Here is a 20,692-nt window from a genome sequence, read left to right as displayed (position 1 = left end):
CTACCTGAAAAAGAATTCAGAATAATGATAGTAAAGATGATCCAAAATCTTGGAAATAGAATGGACAAAATGCAAGAAACATTTAACAAGGACCTAGAAGAACTAAAGATGAAACAAGCAACGATGAACAACACAATAAATGAGATTAAAAATACTCTAGAAGGGATCAATAGCAGAATAACTGAGGCAGAAGAACGGATAAGTGACCTGGAAGATAAAATAGTGGAAATAACTACTGCAGAGCAAAATAAAGAAAAAAGAATGAAAAGAACTGAGGACAGTCTCAGAGACCTCTGGGACAACATTAAACGCACCAACATTCGAATTATAGGGGTTCCAGAAGAAGAAGAGAAAAAGAAAGGGACTGAGAAAATATTTGAAGAGATTATAGTTGAAAACTTCCCTAATATGGGAAAGGAAATACTTAATCAAGTCCAGGAAGCACAGAGAGTCCCATACAGTATAAATCCAAGGAGAAATACACCAAGACACATATTAATCAAACTGTCAAAAATTAAATACAAAGAAAACATATTAAAAGCAGCAAGGGAAAAACAACAAATAACATACAAGGGAATCCCCATAAGGTTAACAGCTGATCTTTCAGCAGAAACTCTACAAGCCAGAAGGGACTGGCAGGACATATTTAAAGTGATGAAGGAGAAAAACCTGCAACCAAGATTACTCTACCCAGCAAGGATCTCATTCAGATTTGATGGAGAAATTAAAACCTTTACAGACAAGCAAAAGCTGAGAGAATTCAGCACCACCAAACCAGCTCTACAACAACTGCTAAAGGAACTTCTCTAGGCAAGAAAAACAAGAGAAGGAAAAGACCTACAATAACGAACCCAAAATAATTAAGAAAATGGTAATAGGAACATACATATCGATAATTACCTTAAATGTAAATGGACTAAATGCTCCCACCAAAAGACACAGATTGGCTGAATGGATACAAAAAGAAGACCCATATATTTGCTGTCTACAAGAGACCCACTTCAGACCTAGAGACACATACAGACTGAAAGTAAGGGGATGGAAAGAGATATTTCATGCAAATGGAAACCAAAAGAAAGCTGGAGTAGCAATTCTCATATCAGACAAAATAGACTTTAAAATAAAGACTATTAGAAGAGACAGAGAAGTACACTACATAATGATCAAGGTATCGATCCAAGAGGAAGATATAACAATTGTAAATATTTATGCACCCAACATAGGAGCACCTCAATACATAAGGCAAATACTAACAGCCATAAAAGGGGAAATTGACAGTAATACATTCATAGTAGGGGACTTTAACACCCCACTTTCACCAATGGACAGATCATCCAAAATGAAAATAAATAAGGAAACACAAGCTTTAAATGATACATTAAACAAGGTGGACTTAATTGATATTTATAGGACATTCCATCCAAAAACAACAGAATACACATTTTTCTCAAGTGCTCATGGAACATTCTCCAGGATAGATCATATCTTGGGTCACAAGTCAAGCCTTGGTAAATTTAAGAAAATTGAAATTGTTTCAAATATCTTTTCCGACCACAACGCTATGAGACTAGATATCAATTACAGGAAAAGATCTGTAAAAAATACAAACACATGGAGGCTAAACAATACACTACTTAATAACGAAGTGATCACTGAAGAAATCAAAGAGGAAATCAAAAAAATACCTAGAAACAAATGACAATGGAGCCACAACGACCCAGAATCTATGGGAGGCAGCAAAAGCAGTTCTAAGAGGGAAGTTTATAGCAATAAAATCCTACCTTAATAAACAGGAAACCTCTCGAATAAACAACCTAACCTTGCACCTAAAGCAATTAGAGAAAAAAGAACAAAAAAACCCCAAAGTTAGCAGAAGGAAAGAAATCATACAAATCAGATCAGAAATAAATGAAAAAGAAATGAAGGAAATGATAGCAAAGATCAATAAAACTAAAAGCTGGTTCTTTGAGAAGATAAACAAAATTGATAAACCATTAGCCAGACTCATCAAGAAAAAAAGGGAGAAGACTCAAATCAATAGAATTAGAAAGGAAAAAGGAGAAGTAACAACTGACACTGCAGAAATACAAAAGATCATCAGAGATTACTACAAGCAACTCTATGACAATAAAATGGACAACCTGGAAGAAATGGACAAATTCTTAGAAATGCACAACATGCCAAGACTGAATCAGGAAGAAATAGAAAATATGAACAGACCAATCACAAGCACTGAAATTGAAACTGTGGTTAAAAATCTTCCAACAAACAAAAGCCCAGGACCAGATGGCTTCACAGGTGAATTCTATCAAACATTTAGAGAAGAGCTAACACCTATCCTTCTCAAACTCTTCCAAAATATAGCAGAGGGAGGAACACTCCCAAACACATTCTACGAGGCCACCATCACCTTGATACCAAAACCAGACAAGGATGTTGCAAAGAAAGAAAACTCCAGGCCAATATCACTGATGAACATAGATGCAAAAATCCTCAACAAAATACTAGCAAACAGAATCCAACAGCACATTAAAAGGATCATACCCCATGATCAAGTGGGGTTTATTCCAGGAATGCAAAGATTCTTCAATATACGCAAAACAATCAATGTGATAAACCATATTAATAAATTGAAGGAGAAAACCATATGATCATCTGAATAGATGCAGAGAAAGCTTTCGACAAAATTCAACACCCATTTATGATAAAAACCCTGCAGAAAGTAGGCATAGAGGGAACTTTCCTCAACATAATAAAGGCCATATATGACAAACCCATGGCCAACATCGTCCTCAATGGTGAAAAACTGAAAGCATTTCCACTAAGATCAGGAACAAGACAAGGTTGCCCACTCTCACCACTCTTATTCAACATAGTTTTGAAGTAAAAAGCAATATTTGCTTAAATTTTGGATATGAGTTGTGAAAGAAAAAGAGCAAGAAAACTCTAACTTTTCAGCTTAAGCAATGGAATGGATGGTCATATTACTGAAAAGAGTAACATGAAAGAAACTGCTTGGATAAATCAACATTTCTGTTTGGGCTAAATTAAGTTTGAGACGTCTATTAGACATCCAATAGGCAGTTGAATAAAGCAGACTTCAGAGGAGAGGCTGGAACTAAAATATAATTTTTTGAAGGCATCAGTGTGTAGATATTTAAAGCCACAAAACTGGACGAGAGCAGGTAGAGAGTGAGTGTAGACAGACAACAGGAGAGGTCGAAGGACTGAAGCCCAGCACACTCCAACACCTAGATAGGAGGAGGACCCCCAAGGAGATGAGGACAAAGAAGCCTGCGAGGCAGGAGAACAACCGAAAGACAGCAGTATCCCAGAAGCCAAGTGGAGAAAGAATTTCAGGAATTAAAGGGAGGTCAACTGTGTCAAAGGCTACTGATGGGTCATTGGGATGAAGACTTGAGAATTGACCATTGGATTCAACAACATGGAAGTCACCAATGACCTTGACAAAGGTGGTTTTATGAGTCTGTGAAAAGGAACATTTGGACGCTTGGAAACTCTTAGAGGAAAATATAAATGCATATCATTATTACTTTGGGGAAGGGAAGAATTTCTTCTATGAGACATAAAAAAATAAACTATGAGAGACAATGTTGATATATTTGAATACAGATTAAAGCTTAACATTTCTACACACAAAAAATGCCATAAAGACAATTAAAAATCAAGTCACCAACTGAGAGAAGATACTTGAATACACATAACTGTCAAACGATTGCACCAATTAATAAAAGCAATAGTAACAGCTAACATATACAGAAGGCTTATCTGCTAATCATGGGTCAACATATTTTACATGTATTAACTTATTAATGTCTAGAACAATCTTTCTCTACTAGGGTCCTGTGAGAGAAATAAGCCCTATAAAACATAATTTGAATGGTCATTTTTTTTTCTTAGTTCTCCCAAGAATGGAATATAGATAGTACTAGTCTAGATGCATTGTAGAAAAGCTAACTCATTGCATACAGTGTATCCTTTAAAGCATCTGTTATCAAATAATTTGCTCTCAAGACCCCTTTATATTCTTTAAAAATATTGAGTATCTCAAAGAATTTTTGTTTATGTGGGTTATATCTATCAATATTTACCATATTCAAAATTAAAACTGAGAAAATTTTTAATATATATTTACTTAAAATAATAGCAACTTGGGACTTCCCTGGCGGTCCAATGGTTACGACTCCGTATTTCCACTGAAGGAGACGTGGGTTCAAACCCTGGTCGAGGAACTAAGATCTCACATGCCACAGGGCGTGGCCTAAAAAAAAAGTTACTTCAAAATAAAAAGTTTAAAGATTTTTAAGCAAAATAAAATTAAAACCCAGGGGCTTCCCTGGTGGCGCAGTGGTTGAGAGTCCGCCTGCCGATGCAGGGGACACGGGTTCGTGCCCGGGTCCGGGAAGATCCCACATGCCGCGGAGCGGCTAGGCCTGTGAGCCATGGCCGCTGAGCCTGCGCGTCCGGAGCCTGTGCTCCGCAACGGGAGAGGCCACAACAGTGAGAGGCCCACGTACCACAAAAAAAAAAAAAAAAAAATTAAAACCCATTGGTTTATTTTGCACTTTGAATGGATCTTTTACTCATGTGTGATTTTGCAACATTCCTCATTGGTCCTTGGAAAATATTGGTTCACTGAATCAAGCAGATCTTCCAAATTTATGATATTGTAAAATAAAATAGGTATTTTATTTTATAAAATAAAATATACAATATCATACAATATCATAAAACTGTTTGTTAATATTATTATGAAACTCAGAGAAAAGCCTTTATGTATTGGGAATCTAATAAGTTCATTGTAGCTGATACAAGTTTTCCAAAAATTCTGATTTTTGCTTGAAACCTGGAATTTTATCACTGGAATAAATTTTATCCATTGTTTTCCTTGAAGTGACAGATTCACTTTATTTATCTGCAAATACCCAAGTCTGAAAAAAGACATAGTTTGTCAGTCTTCTTTCAAGTAAAAATGGCATTCCATGAGTAAAGAGGCTAGTTCAGCACATAACTCAAAAAATCACACAGTGCCTTTCCTCAAGACACCCATCATACTTCAGAAATGCTTTATGCATCCTTCCATTTTGTCATACAATAAAATGAATAAGGTTTACTGTTTCATCAAGGAGTGAAACCATCATTAATTTTACTGTGAGTGTATGATGATGAAAAAATACAGTCATTTCACTCCTACAAGACTGGAAAGAATAAAAAAGTGTGATGACAAATTCTGATTGTTGAAAAGGATATGGAGCAATGATAATTCTTATAAATTGTTGATGGCTGAAGGCACTGATACAACCACTTTGAAGATATTTGGCAAATATTTAGTAAAGTTGAACATGCTATTCATTATTACCAAGGAATAGCACTTCCAAGTACACACGTTGCCCAGAGAAACCTGAACAAGAAGGTTCATGGAAACATTGTCCAAAATATTAAAAATCAGGAACAACATAAATGACTAATCAAGGAAAACAGATAAATAAATTATAGTATGTTCTTATAATGCAGTACTCTATAGCAAGAAAAATAAATAGGTTTGAACAACACAAACATATCTCCTTAAAAAATGCAGAACCAATAAATTAAGTAAAATTCAGATTGCATACAGTATAATGTCATTCATATAATGATTAAGCAACATATTGCTTACAAAATATATATTAAAGTATGGAAAAGATATAAGGATGATACATGTTGAATTTATAATAGGCTTGCATATGGGGAAGGAGATGGGGAGTGAAATTTTAGAAAGGCATTAAAGTGGGTCTCAACTGTATATGACGTACTTAAATAAAAACAAAGAAGGCACTAAGTTAACACTTAATAAAGACATTATGGGTCCATAAGTACTTATTATATTATTTTCCATTTTACCTATATGTTTAAATATTTTATAATGAGAAATTTTATAAGCTTTATTTTTAAAAAAAGATGTGGGACTTCCCTGGTAGTCCAGTGGTTAAGACTCCGCACTCCCAATGCAGGGGGCCCGGGTTCGATCCCTGGTCAGGGAACTAGATCCTGCATGCATGCTGTGACTAAGACCCGGCACAGCCAAATAAAATAAATAAATATTTTTTAAAATATGAAATAAAATTTTTTAAAAAGATGTAACATGAATAAACTAAGTTCTCAATCTAAGACATAAAAAGAAGAACAATAAAATAAAAGCAGGAGAAAATAATTAATGAAAAAACTAATATTAGTGAATGCAAAGCGTATACATTATAAATACAACCAAACATTTGTTCTTTGAAAAATGTAATAAAGTAAGAAACCACCTAGCATGCTTAAATTAAGTTAAAACATATATATATGTTATATGTCATATATATGCCATATATATGTTTATATATATATGGAATGTGTTTACAGTATATATAATATATATGGCGTTAGGAATAAGAAGACAATGTAAAACAAGAACTGATTAAAAGAGAATATCATGTGCTATTCTGTGTTAATAAATTTGAAAATATAGATATAGGTATAAATCTTCATGACCTTAAATTAGACAATGGTTTCTTAGATATGATACCAAAAGCACAAACAACAAAGAAAATATATATCAATACAATTTGGACTTCATCAAAATTTGAAATTTAAAACTTTTGTGTTTCAAAGGATGCCATCAAGAAAGTAAAAGGGCAATCCAAAGAGTGGGAGTAAATATTTACAGATCATATATCTGATAAGGAACTTGTGCCCGGAGTGTATAAAAATTCTTACAGCTCAATAATAAAAAGACAACTCGGTCTAAAAATGGGCAAAGGATCTAAATATACATTTCTCCAAAGAAGATATATAGATGTCCAATAAGCACAAGAAAAGATGCTCAAAATCTTTACTCATCAGCGAAATGCAAATCAAAACCACAATGACATAACACTTCACATCTCCCAGGATGGATTTAACCAAAAACATAGATAATAACAAGTACTGGTGAGAATGTGGAGAAATTGGACCTCTCATACGCTGCTGGTGGGAAGGTAAAATGGTGCGACTGCTTTGGAAAACAATCTGCCAATTCTTCAAGTTATTAAACATAAAGTTATCAAATGATCCAGCAATGCCACTCGTAGGTACGCACCCAATAGAAATGAACACATACATCCACACAAAAACTTGTACGTGAATGTTTATAGAAGCATTATTCATAATAGCCAAAAGTGAAAACAACCCAAATGTCCATTAAGAGATAAATGGACAAAGAAAATGTGGTACATCCATATAATGGAATATTATTTGGCCATAAAAAAAGAATGATACTGATACATGCTACATTGTGGATGGACCTTGAAAACATTATGCTAAGTGTAAGAAGCCAGCCACAAAAGTCCAATACTTTATTATTCCACTCATATGAAAGTCCAGAAGAGGGAAATCCATAGAGACATAAAGTAGATTAGCAGTGGACTTCCCTGGTGGTGCAGTGGTTAAGAATCCATCTGCCAATGCAGGGGACATGGGTTCGATCCCTGGTCCAGGAAGATCCCATATGCCACGGAGCAACTAAGCCTGCGTGCCACAGCTACTGAAACCTGCGTGCCACAACTACTGAAGCCCGCACACCTACAGCCCGTGCTCCGCAACAAGAGAAGCCACCATAATGAGAAGCTCGCGCATCGCAACAAAGAGTAGCCCTCGCTTGACGCAACTAGAGAAAGCCCACTCGAAGCAATGAAGACCCAGTGCAGGAAAAAAAAAAAAAGTAGATTAGTGGTCGCTAAGGGCTGGAGCAGGGGGAAAGGGGTCTGGCAGGTACTAGTTAAGGTGTATGGGTTTTCTTGAGGTGATGAAAATATTCCAAAATTGACTGGTGATGGCTGCACATCTCTGTGAATATATTAAAAACCATTTAGTTGTACACATTAAATGGGTGACTTGTGTACACTTTAAATGGGTGACTTGTATGGTATATGAATTATATCTCAATAAAGCTGTTTGTGACAACAAAAACTCTCCTGGTAATTTATATGATAAGGTAATTTATAGGGAAAAAATCAGTTAGGGTATAGGGGTCTAAATAACATATTGACCAACTTAACATAACTGACATCTATAGAACACTCCGCACTACAGCAGAATACTTTCTTTATCAAGTGCACACAGAAACAAGGTTGACTACATTCTCAGCCATTCAATTTCAAATGTTTGAAATCAGTTATGGTATGTATTGAGAACCCAACTGTGGTGGCCAGACAATAAGCACATCTGTGAATGATAGGATAAAAATAAATGCTCCCTGAGGTCCTGTCATTTTGAAAGGACATGAGGGAAACAGGTGTGGAAATGTACCCAAAGAATTTAAACCCCAAAGTTGAATGCAAAATCTGGTTCCAAATGCAAGAATCCTAGGAAGCTTTGCTAGTTTTTACGTGAGAAAAACCTTGAAAGCAGCGATGCTACTAGCCACTGGGAGAGATAACAGAGGGGCAGGCAGCCGCCTGCAACCTGCTGCTTCAGCCCAGCTCCCCTGAGTGGGGCTGAGACCTGGCGTCAGGTTACAGGGAGTCAGGAGATAACCAGCTGGTGGCCTTTCTCAGAAACTGCCCCTGCTGACCTCCAGGTGCAAAGGGAAGCAGTGAGGTGGACAGTTAGGGAAGGAGGGAGGTGGCAGACATGATCACCCCTGAAGCAAGAGGAGGAAATTACACCTGGGCAGCTCAGCCCAGTATCCCCAGCTGGGGCCTTGCAACAGGCAGGAGAAGGGTTTCCCTCCAGCCAGAGCTGAGCAAAACTCCATCTGTTTAAAGAGCCCATGGGCTGTAGAAAACAAACTTATGGTTACCAGGGGGGAAAGGGGGAGAGGAATAAACTGGGAGATTGGGATTGACATATACACACTACTATATATAAAATAGATAACTAATAAGGACCTACTGCATAGCACAGGGAACTCTACTCAATACTCTGTGATGACCTATATGGGAAAAGAATCTAAAAAAGAGTGGATATAAGTGTAACTGATTCACTTTGCTGCACACCTGAAACTAACACAACATTGTAAACCATCCATACTCCAATAAAAATTAAAAAAAATAATACACAGCCCATGGGCTTTTGGCAGCAGCCGGGAGAAAGTTGCAGGGACAGGAGAACCCCATCCCCGTGGGCCCAAGCTCCTCGGGAACCTGCAGAAAACCTGTCCCTCCAAAGCCATGCAGGAGAGAGAGTATCTCTTTCTCTGGATCCCCATCAACATTACTACTAGCAAACTTCTTTAACTTTTGCTAGTATTATTGTTTTAATTTGCAGTGATGTACTGATAGTTCACTAGTGAGGATGAACACCTTTCCACATGGTCATTGTGACTCGAAGTTGCACTCCTGTGAATGGCTTGTTCATGTCTATTCCCCACTTTTCTACTGTTTGTCTTCTGCTAACTGACTTAGGAAGGTTCTTTATTCTCTGGATACAAGTCCTTTGCCTGTTATAAATGTTGCAGATATTTTTCTCTCATTTACCTCCTGCTTTGTTCTCTTTTTAAACTCTGTTCGGTGTCTTTTATCAAGAAGATTTTTAAAATCTAGTCATATTTATCTTTATTTTTCCTTTTATTTTTATTGCTGTTTCTTATTTTAAGAACACCTTCGCTCTCCCCACTATTCTCTCATATTTTCTTTGATTACTTCTATGATTTTGTTTTTGCTTTTTCTGCACTGGTCTTTAATCACCTGGAATATGTCATTTCACCATGGGAGCAGCTGTGAGGAGGAGGAAGATGTGTGCACTGCAGTGGGGGGAACTGGAGCCCCAGCAGGCCCGGACCCGATTCTAACTCCACCTCGACTCAAATGGAGATAATAACATATTTCATTAATTTGAAGACACACACCTTAACATTTCTGAAACCAGGAGGTATCTTACAAACAATGGTGTATCATGGTTTAATTTACAGCTTTCTTAGTAATATATAAAAATAGTGTGTCTTTCAAGCTATGGCATCTTAGATTTCATGAAATACAAAGGACCCAACCTCAGGTCCCTAAGGGGGTGGGATAAACAGGCACTTAAAGGGCCCAGGACAGGTCAGACACACAGGAGGCAAGGCGTTCCATCTGGGTGAGTTCTCCTTCATTCCAAAGAATGCAGCTGCTCTGAGGCTTCATTCTTCCTGCAGCCCTGGCCCTTCCCCCTTAGCTTCCAGAACCTGAGCCTTCTCTCTGGGAACCTCTCCAGGCTCCCCTACCAAAGGCCTTCAGCTGGACAAGGCCACACCTTCAGTTCTCTCCTTCTAGATACAGGATGCTCAGAGCTGACAGTTAAGGGCTCCACATAAGGCTGATCTCCCTCCAGAGCCAAGAAAACTGCACTCTCACCCCTGGGGACACCCACACCTGCTGGGCACCAAGAGCCCCACATGCTCTCATGGCAGCTTCTGCCTGGCTCCTCCCACTGCCTGCCTGGTGAGTCTGGGGCTTTGCAGCTTCTGCAAATGCTGGCACTGGAGACGGGGAGCCGTGGATGCTGGCAGAGCTGCCTCGGCCAGAACAACAGCGCCGGCTGGGGGAAGGCAGGGAGGAAAGGAAGTGAGCTGGTGGGCTGCAGAGGCCCCCAGCCAGGGCCAGCATGGGAACTTTGCACAGTGGCTCCTTCAGTCTTACAGCCACCCAGAAAGCCCTTCCCTCTTCACGGAAGAAGGAACTGAGCTGCAGGGGAGCAGAGTGACGCCCCTCAGCGATGCTGAGACTGTAACACGGAGGACCTCACTCACCAGCACTGCCGCCCCACCCTTCTGTCCACCATATGGAGGCCAAACAGGGCTGAGGAGACAGAAAGTGGGCTCTCCCCCTCAAGGTCAATTGCACACACCTGGGCAGAGCACCAACTGCGTGCAAGGCCCACACTGGGTCTCAGAGTCCAGGCGGGGGTAGTGGTCTGGCCCCAGCCCCTCTCTCCACGCCCTAAGGGGTCCCACACCCAGCTGCACAGTCACAACCAGGGTGGTCCCAGGCCATACACTGTGCAATTCCCCACAGACTAGTCCTCCCACCCACCATAATGCCACATCTTTGCTTCACCTGTAGGAAAGGTTATCAGCACCCAAGAACCAAGAGTCTCCTTTTACTGGAGAAACTGAATTTCTTGCAATTTACCCTAAGAAGTAACCACACAAGGAGGAATGATTTGACAGACACGGGAAAAGTCCCATCCCCACCCTCATCCCTGAGACTCCAGAAAAACTGAGGTTGGCCAAGCAGTGGTGGAGCTGGGCCCATAGTCTGGGTCCCATGGGAACATTCAGGAAGAGGCTGCACAGATTCCAAGGGCATCTGCCACCAGAGGCAGACGGAGCCAGTGAGGAAAGGAAGGAGGTGGACGTGGCTTGGCTCTTATGTGCCCCGCATGGTGGCGGGAGCTTTCCCACTTGTTGAAGAAGCTTGTTGAACCCTGCCAACAACTGCTGGGGAAGGGTTATTATTCCCATTGCACAGGTGATGTTCCAAGGTCAACCCAGTAGACCAAAGATGACAATCCAGGGGACTTGCTTCTATTCCATCAAGCTAGAGACATGTTGAAAATAGCATCAACCCAACCAAAAGGTGGAGAAGTGATCTGTGACACTGTCATTTCCCACCCTTGAGCCCCTCAGGAAATGAGCTAATGGAGCATCCCTTCGGGTGTGGAAGTCTGGAAGAGCAAGCAGGATCTGCCTGCCCCCCACATACACCCTGAGAGCTGCAGTGCCTATCTACAGGTGACGGACACTAGGACACCTCTCTGGGGTCAGCTGGATGGCCTGGTGTCACCACAGATACACTTCTCATGACGTTCCTCTTGCCTGACTCCAGGGCTCTCGCTGGGAAGCTGGCAGCACCCCTATTGCTCATCTGTTGCCTTCACTGGTCCCTCGGACACACACTCAGCCCCAATTTACCAATTATCATGCCACAGGGGACTTTTTACCTCTTGTCTACCTTGCACAGGACTCTGGACACCCTCCTGCACCGCCAGACACCTCTTTTTCTCTCCCCATCACATATACTCTGTGAAAAAGATCATTCTCCCTCCCCAAAGAATTGTTCTTTGAATATTTGCATATGGACAGGAAACATCTTCTTGACAGAAGGGATGGGACACTACTGGTGGATAATCCGGAACCGTAAGAAAACAGGGGGGCTAGATTCCCCAGCCCCCTCCCCCATGGCACTGTCCTAGAAGCACTGTTCCACTGTGCCCAGGAAAGGGGCCATGAGCAACAGCTCCAAAGAGCTACAGTCCAGAAATCCAGGGCATCCATGCCCCTGATTCCCCAATGTTCCTACACAGTCACCACCCTCTAAGTGGATCTACTGGAAAACTGTTGGAACTAACAGAAAAATTCACAAAGGGAGTTGAAGAAAATCAGCATGCCTACCACCATATGACAGCAAGAACAGGGACGGTGCAGGACACGGCTTCAAATGTGGATTTCCCTTGATGTTTAATAACTTCTGTGTGATGTGCTGAGAATCCGAACAGCAAGGGGTGTGCTGCTGGGTTGGCCAAAGCATTCGTACAAGGGGGCAAAGGGGGAATGAAATGTTTCTCACTTTCCCCTCGGAGGGAAAAATGTGGGGTACGAGTAATACAAAGTGGAGCTAGTGTCCAAGTAATTACTGTTATTATGATTTGATTATGAAACCACCATTGGCATAAAAAAAGTCTTGAAAGATAAGTAAACAAAAAAATCTAAAATTCTTGATTATGCTAATTCTTGATTATGCTAACAAAATCATGGAGACGGATATTAAAATATCCTTAAGTTTCTCATCTTCAGTAGATAATGTTTCATTCCTGATAAAGGTAAAGAAAATGGGTTCAACTCTATCTTTAAAATAAGTTCTAAACTAACATATGCTATTTAATATACATGTTTCAATAGACTCCCTTAAAACAAAATGGTATCAAAAGGCGGAGTGAGGGGGAAGAAAAGATACAGGGAAATGTACACTAAGTGGATGCAAAGGAAAAAAGTAGCATTGGTCAAACTAAAATCTAAGTCAAAATCCTAAAACAAGAAATGAAAAAGAAATGAGTTGTAAGTACGAATGACAAGGTGACAGAATTGCCATTACTTACATATTATAGATTGTAGTTCAGCTTCTACAATATATCCCAAAACACAAGTATACTGGGATTTTTAGACTTTTACTGAAGATTTTCAAGGTCTAGGGAAGGGGTCACACTGCGCAGCTCACAGTCTTCTACTCAAAAGGGAAATCCTTTGATACCCGTCTCTTCTATCAAGCCCCACTGACACACCACGCATGCAACGGTCTTAGCAGCTCCCTGCCCACAGCTGCCCCCCAACCGTATCCCTCAGCCTTGTTCCAGACGCTGGGATGGAGGCAAAGCAGCCGCAGCCATGGTGTCATGGCACGTGCAGACTAACGGAGGAGACAGACCATAAACAGGCAAACAGATACATGAGAAAAGAGGAAGGTGACGACGACAAAGGCAAATTCACAGAGACAGAAAACACATCAGTGGTTGCCAGGCGCTGGGGGAGGAGAGGATGCAGAGGGACCGTTTAAAGGATACGGGCTTTCCTTTTGGGGTGATGGAAATGATAGAGGTGGTGGTTGCACAACATTTTGAATGTACTAAATGTACTGGATCGCACGCTTTAAAATGGTTAAAATGGTAAATTTTATGTTGTGTTTTCTTACCGCAAACAAACAACAACAAAAAACACGATACTTTCAGATGTGGTAAGTGCTTTGAAGGGAATCAGGCCAGATGTTGTAAGAGAGAGAGACTGGGGTGGGGTCCTTGAGAGCAGGTAGTTAGTGAAGAGCTCAACATTTAACTGAGAAACGAATGAGGGGGAGGACCCAGCCTCATGAGGATTTGGGAAAAGAGCATTCCACACAGAGGGACCCAAAAGGGTGGAAATCGGGTTGGAAAGTAGGCAGAGGCGCCCGAAAAGCATTCGTGTTTCTTTGAGTGCAGTGGAAGCCACGGAGGCAGGGAGATGCCTGAGCTAATCAGTGTGTTAAAAGGACACTTTGGCTGCTCTGGGGAGAAAAGTCATAGGACGTGAGCCTGAGGCAGGGGACCACTGAGAACATGGGTGCACCGGGAATGTCTGCAGGCAAGTACTGCTTCCCACGCCCGGAAAGGAAACACACCGAGGCTAGGAGGGCCTGGGCCCAGCGGGCAAGGTTGCCGTGGTTACTGGATGGTTCCCAGGAAACAGAGAGAAGGCAGATGCCCAGTGAGAAGGACTGTGTCACACAGCTTTCATTAGAGCATGGACCAGGCCCACCTGGGCACCCAGTCCAGGGCAGACACCCAGCGGGAGTGGCTGAGAGCCGAGACAGGATGCTGGATCGGGTGTCTCCCTCCCGCCCCAGGTCAGGGCTGCTTGGAGCGCCACAGGCTGGGCGGGCAGAGAGAGGCGGGCCTAGCAGGTGGGAGGTGCCTCTTGACCCCAGCTGTGGGGAATGGAAGCAGTGAGGGCTGGACAGCTGGACTTAGAGCCCGCCACTGGCTGGACTGGGGCAGGCACGGGGCTGGCTGTGAGGGTGAGAATAAGGCACCTCCGTGAGGCTGCAGGTTTGGTTTGTGGTGTGGCCAGTGTCAGCCACGTTAGAGAAGAAAGCAGGAAGGAGGGTGGGGAAAGAGGTCTTGTTCCCAGGCAGATGACGTCCAGATGGATAAGAAGATGGTCACCGAGGAACCAATTTAACACTGACAGAGGCTGCCAATCACAGCGGAGCCAGCAAGACCAGGCAGGGAAGCTTCCTGGGTCACAACAGCAGTAGGAACACATGTGTCCTGGTCCTGTGTCCCAGGCAACACCCAGCTCCAGCCCCAAAAAGCTGGGATAACTGGGCCAGTCCAGAAGGGGCCAAGGGTTGTAAAGGCTGCAGCTCCTCACACAGGGTGTGGGTTCCTGCGGTGGCAAAAGGGCACGAAAAGGGGAAACGATGTTGAAGGTCATGGTAATGCTGGATGGGCGTGGCTTAAATCTAGCGAGAATGTAATGTGATAACCGCCTTCCCAGAGTCTCAACAAACAACACAAATTCCCACTGGACCTCAAGTGTTGTCAGAAATGTGACAAAGAGCAACCATGACGGCAGATGGGAAAACAATGTAAGCTGAGGGTCTGTATCTTCCATGACGGGGCAGAACACCAGAAGCTTCTCAGCAAAATATAAGGTGAAAACAAAAAGACACATCTGCAGGGTCAGGGGAGTGACGTGTGCCCAGCCACGACCGTCATCTTTCACCCCAGCTTACTTCTGTGGACCCCAAATGTGTGTCCCAGGACCAATACAACCCCTGAAGTTCTGTAAAGTGGAATAATCCCTATCACCACTGTTTACACCTACCCTCTGCAGGAGAAGCAGAGAAGTTTTCAGGGACAGGGTGCACCTTGCCCTGCTAAGCCCTCAGGTCAGGCCCGCTAGGAGCTGGGAAGTGTCCTCAGAAGAGAGAGGGTGGCAGAGAGGTCTCAGGGGACAAGCAGGACTGGGGAGATGGATGGACAGGAGGAGGTGCAAGGTCATTCCAGTCTGACCGGAACCGAGTAAGCTGTGCTCAGGGATCCCAAGGGGCTGGCACACACATCAGGACACAGCAGATGCTTCCTTCAGGACAGACTGGAGGGAGGGAGGCAAAAGCTGGGGAGGAAGTGCCTGTGAAAGGAAGGAAGAGAAAAGATCCAGCCCATGGAGTCTGTCCCCACACACCCTGTCCTGAGCTGCTGTGCGGCTGCATTGCCCCAGGCCACCCTCCTGTCACTCCCGTTGGCATGTTCCCTGGGATCTGATCTGTCTACCCACGGACTCAAGGGCCAAAGCTCTGTCCAATTCACCAAGGTCAGCGCTTAGTAATGTTGGCTAAGGGACTGAATGAGTAAATGAATGAATGAACAAATGAACACATGAATAGATTATCCATCGAATGGAAGTCCCAAGTTCAGAAGTGAATGAGTAGAAAAACATCAGCCACTGGACCAAGGTCAAAGTCACAGGGTGTACATCCCGTCTCCATTCTTAGCAGCTAGGTGACTTTGGATGGATTGTGTCACCTCTGTGAGCAGTGGCTTCCTCATCTGAGATGGGGTCACAGGGCTATGGGGGCATTCAGTGAGGACAGGCACAGGGTAAATATTAAAGGTCACAGACCAGGTGGAGGGTTGTTGCAACCCTTCATTGTGATCCTAGGACAGGAAGCAGGCACTGTGCACCCCAGGCCCACGGTAAGAAGCTCTTCAGCCTCTGGGGCCACGCCTGCCCCTCAGGGCTTCCCCATCTGCCCAGCTCCACACCAGGACTGAAGCAAAGAGCTGAGATCTGAGCGGGGTCCTGATCTGGAATACACACACTCCTCCTCTTATCCATGCTTTATCAATCAGAAAATTAATTATCTGGAAAAGAGTCTTCTGCACCAGAAACCCGAATGAGTTTAATGTATAATTTATACACGAAAATGTAGATGTCAACGTGTGACAAATCGCTGTAAAAACATTTTTGCAGTTAAAGCTTTAGGCGTCTGTCCTCTTCGCAGAAGAGCCACCTGACAGACAGCATGAGGCCCCAGGGCTCAGGCCGGGTGGGGCAGGAAAGGCAGCCTGTCATTTTCAGTGATGCAGCTGCCAGTGCAGCCCCACCCTTGGCACCAGCCACACGCAGTCACGGCATAGCTCCCCCTCCTTGGGGTCCTACTGTGTCCTGTTCAAAAGGGGATTCCGCGCCCTGTGCCAGCTCTGTGCTAAACCCAAGGATGGAAGACAGAATGGAGAATGTGCTCACTCCTGTGGCTTTGAGTCCCCTGGGAGAGCCAGGCGAGCAGACAATGCATGACACTGACAGTGTGGCAAGTGCTAGGGCAAAGACGGGTCCTATGTGCCGAGGAGCAAGTACTTCCCTATGCCAGGAGCATCCCCAAGAGACTCCAGGAGGCAGGGGCTGGAACTGAAGGAGTTTGTCAGGAGGACGAAGGCGGGAGAACATTCCCAATGGGAAGACTCACATGTGTAAAGACAGAGGCTAGAGCAAGGTGTCCAGATGGGTGCCAGAGTGGCCTACGACACATGGCAGGCGCTGTCTAGCAGTGAGCCTGGAGTAGAGAGAGGGAGCCAGGTCACCAAGGGGCCTGTATGTCCAGTCCAGAAACAGGACTTTTTCCTGGACTGAAAACTTACAAACAGATCAAGTCTGCACTTCACTCTGGTCAACAGTATGGAGACCAAGAGGAGGGTTGCTGTAGGGAGTGAACGAGAGAGATGAATGGGCTTTGCAAACTGTGAAGTGCAGCATCCACGTAAAGTGCCCTACCCGGCAGGACCTTGAGTCCCGCAGCAACTCAGCAGCCTGCCTGCGTCAGGTGCGCAGTCACTCACAGGCGCCCCGGCAACGGCCTTGACTGGCACGTCACTGCAGAATAACCACCGGAAACGTGGGTTGAACCCTTGCTTCTTGTCTGCAGTTGCTATCGCCATTGGGGTTGGTCACTCTTAGCGCGGGACATTCCCTGACACCCTCTCTCCAGAGGCCCGCTGGGGCTCCAGCACAACCCAAAGCATCCTCGCACACAAGGACAGGGAGGAGGGGCACGGGCACTGTGCTGGAACCACTACGCCGCACACGCAAGTGAGGGACGGGCGATGTGTCTTTGCTGCACCCTGGCCCTCTGTCCGGAGCCACCGGTGAGGTTCAAGAACATGGCCTCGGGCTTCCCTGGTGGCACAGTGGTTGAGAGTCCGCCTGCTGATGCAGGGGACACGGGAGCGGCTGGGCCCGTGAGCCATGGCCGCTGAGCCTGCGCGTCCAGAGCCTGTGCTCCGCAACGGGAGAGGCCACAACAGTGAGAGGCCCACGTACCGCAAAAAAAAAAAAAAAAAAAAGAACATGGCTTCTACCCACCAGGCAGTCACCAACAGGGTCTGAGCACAGTCTGAGATCCCAGTGGTGTCTTCCCAGAACCTGGGCCCTCCACAACAAGACAAAGCAAGTCCCCGTGCCCCAATGCCATCAGGGTCCCCAGGCAGTTCCCTGTGCAGCCCTGGAGCCCTACAGACCTAGTCAAAAGATAGACGCCCAGGCTAATGGGAAGGGATGCTCACAGAAGAAGGGTTTCAAGCCCCCAGCCCTCATCACACCAGTGCCCATTTCAAAGAAGAACATAGCCTGACATCGATAACTTTTCTACCTCCCGGGAGGCCAGGGGTCAGCCCCTTGGTGACTCGTACCCACATACCTCGCTTGACCTTGGGGGGCCTGAGTCCCTCGAACTGGGCCAGGGCCTCCCAAGCCTCACGCTCCCTCCAGCGTCTCAGCTGCTCCTCTCGCATCTTGTAGAAGAGGATGTGCTTCTGCACATCACTGAGCTCGGCCAGGAGCTCGGGGTCGATGTACATGTCGTGCAGGATCTGCTGCAGCATGGTGTCACCTGGGATGCACACGCCGGGAGGGACACCCCAGGCCGCTCCTCGCCCCTGGCTCCTCACGCCAGGGTCACTCCCAGAGCCACTTCTCTGTGCAGCACCATTGCTCGGCCTCAGCTCCCGGCCAGCCACGAATTCATCTCCTCTGCCCAGGACAGCCACAGGGATCAGGCAGCAGGAAGCCAAGAGGCAGCCAGGACCTGCAAGGGGGATCCAGCACAGGAGCTGTCCAGTCCTTCTACTGGGTCACCAAGAGCCACATCCCAGCAGAGCCTGTGTCTTGACCTCCCCTGGGCTCTGGGACAATGGGAGAGTGAAAGCCTCCAGCTCTGCGGGCAAAACCCAGGCCCGGCCCTTCCTGGCCCTGGCAGGTGTCGAGTGATCTGTTCATGGAAGGTAACGATGACACCAGCTATATCAATGACACTGCCCCAGCCAACCGGGAACCGATCTCTCCTCCACAGGTAAGAGGAGGAGGAGGAGGCAGCTTTGCCTATTAATTCCATGTCTTTTGAGCCAACGTCAAACAGGCCAGAGGAGCCAGCCAGGAGCTTCTAGGCTGCCCGGCCTCTCGCTCTACCTGCTCCATCATTGCCAAGCTTCCTCTTTTCCAGGACGTTGGGCTACTGAGGTAATGCTTCTAACACTCGGCCTTGGAGGAGAAAAGAGCTTTCCTTCTTTCTGTGTTGCAGCCAAGGAAGAAAGCAAAATAGAACCCGTAGGGCCGCCCGAGGGGCTTGATCATGGAATTCAAGGACATGAAGGAGGCAGACATCCTCTGCCTTCTCCCTATAATGAGGTTCTAAGGCTATGCGTGTGCTGACAGATTAACCCTCAATTTGGGGTCAATTTTTGTTGTTGCTTATCTTTTTGTTGTTGTTGCAAGTACCCGGAGATGATCACAAACAAAGAATGCAAGTGTGTCTTCTCTGTCGTCTCCATGCCCTGAATGCGAAGCACCCTGGACAGAGCAGGATGTTGCTTTCTGCTTGGAGGGAGCCCACCTGTCTTTGGCCGTGAGGATGGGCAGGCGCTGCTCATGCTGAGACCCAAAGTTCACCCTACCAGCTGCTCAGAGCTACTCCCAGCTGACCCTGTATTCAAACTGGGGTTCAGAGAAGGTAAGCAACTTGCCTATGGCTACCCACCCTGGGACTCCATCCAACTTTCAAATGTGACAACCACTGGGTACTGTGAATCTTTTGATGGTTTGTAGCTCTGTGGCCTAGTTGGGCTGGTGACCTTCACGTCCCCTTCCCTCCCCATGAGGACTAAAGGTGGATCAGGCACCCAAAACTGATGGAACCCGGGTGTGAGTGGGCAGTCTTCTCCGGCAAGGTAGACCCACAACAGTAAGGATTAAGCGGGTTCAGATGAGCGTTAATCCCACGGGGTCACAAAAAGTGCGGAGGGCCAGGCTGCCCCTCCCCCAGGTCTGGCTGGCTTGTCCCCGGGTGACCCAGGCCTTGGAGACTCCACACAGAGGCTCTTGCCATGCAGCGCTGTGGCCCTGGACCCCACCCGCCCTCTTCTCTCTCCTCCCCACCGAAGACCTTTCAGGGCTCGGCGTCCCAGCTCGCTCAGCTTCTTAGACTGAGGCCATCCGAGCCTCCGGCACAGCTCTAATCTCCCTTGTCCTAACTGTGGCTGGGTGGGAGCCCGGGGTCCAGAGAGGAAACAAGGGGAGGAAGGGCACGAACGGCACGAAGGGAGTCTAGCTTCCCGCGGGCAGCTTCTTACTTTCTGGGTCCACCAGATGCCTACAAGAAGAGGGGAGAGACAGCACAGTACGGGGCCGTAGGGATGGGACGACTGCTGTGGGTGTGAGGTCCAGTCCTCTGGCTGAGCGGTGATGGTGTCATCCTTGCGGTAGTGACACCGTTGAGAGAGGGTGGGTGGCGGCCGGCTGGGAAGGGCCCCGCTAGCTGCCCGTTTTGTGCCGCAGCCGGCGGAGCGCTCCCTGGTAATCCCAGGTCAGTGGGGCAGGAGGCCGAGCGCGCAGCGCAGCTGGGGCGCGGGCTGGATCCGGTTTCCGGAAAGACGCTCTAGGGCCGGCGCCGGTGGGAGCTGCCCGGCCCTGATCGGCGCCACCTCTGGGCTGGCGTCCTCCCGCCCGTCGCCCTCCCCCGGCGGAGGAGGCCGCTCAGCCCGGCCTGTGGCACCCCCTGGCGGCCGATCCGAGCGGGAGCGGCAGCACGTGGGAGAGCCGGGCGCCGGGAGCACGCCGGTATGCGCCGGGATCTGGGTGCGGGAGGACCGGCGGTGCGGCGGGTATACGATG

At 45.9% G+C, this 20,692-nt stretch overlaps 1 protein-coding gene across 4 annotated transcripts in view; it reads right to left on the bottom strand.

The window, feature by feature from the left end:
• SH2D4B (SH2 domain containing 4B) overlaps nt 1–20,466 on the bottom strand; it is an 84,348-nt gene extending 63,882 nt beyond the window's left edge. The window contains exons 1-2 of one of the 4 annotated variants that reach the window (XM_033433961.2): nt 20,152–20,394; nt 18,225–18,611 (exon numbers count right to left, since the gene is read on the bottom strand). In XM_033433961.2, coding sequence (XP_033289852.1) covers nt 18,225–18,408 — 184 coding nt within the window. In that variant the 5' untranslated portion in view covers nt 18,409–18,611; nt 20,152–20,394. Of the gene's footprint in view, nt 1–18,216 lie in introns of all 4 variants that reach the window. The other 3 variants (XM_049696989.1, XM_049696988.1, XM_033433962.2) reach the window with 3 other exon arrangements.
• Between the last annotated feature and the right edge of the window lie 226 nt (nt 20,467–20,692).

This window comes from Orcinus orca, chromosome 14, assembly GCF_937001465.1.
Source record: "Orcinus orca chromosome 14, mOrcOrc1.1, whole genome shotgun sequence".
Lineage (NCBI taxonomy): Eukaryota > Metazoa > Chordata > Mammalia > Artiodactyla > Delphinidae > Orcinus > Orcinus orca.
The sequence above is the reverse complement of the archived record's forward strand: the minus strand, read 5'-3'. Positions and strand labels throughout refer to the sequence as shown.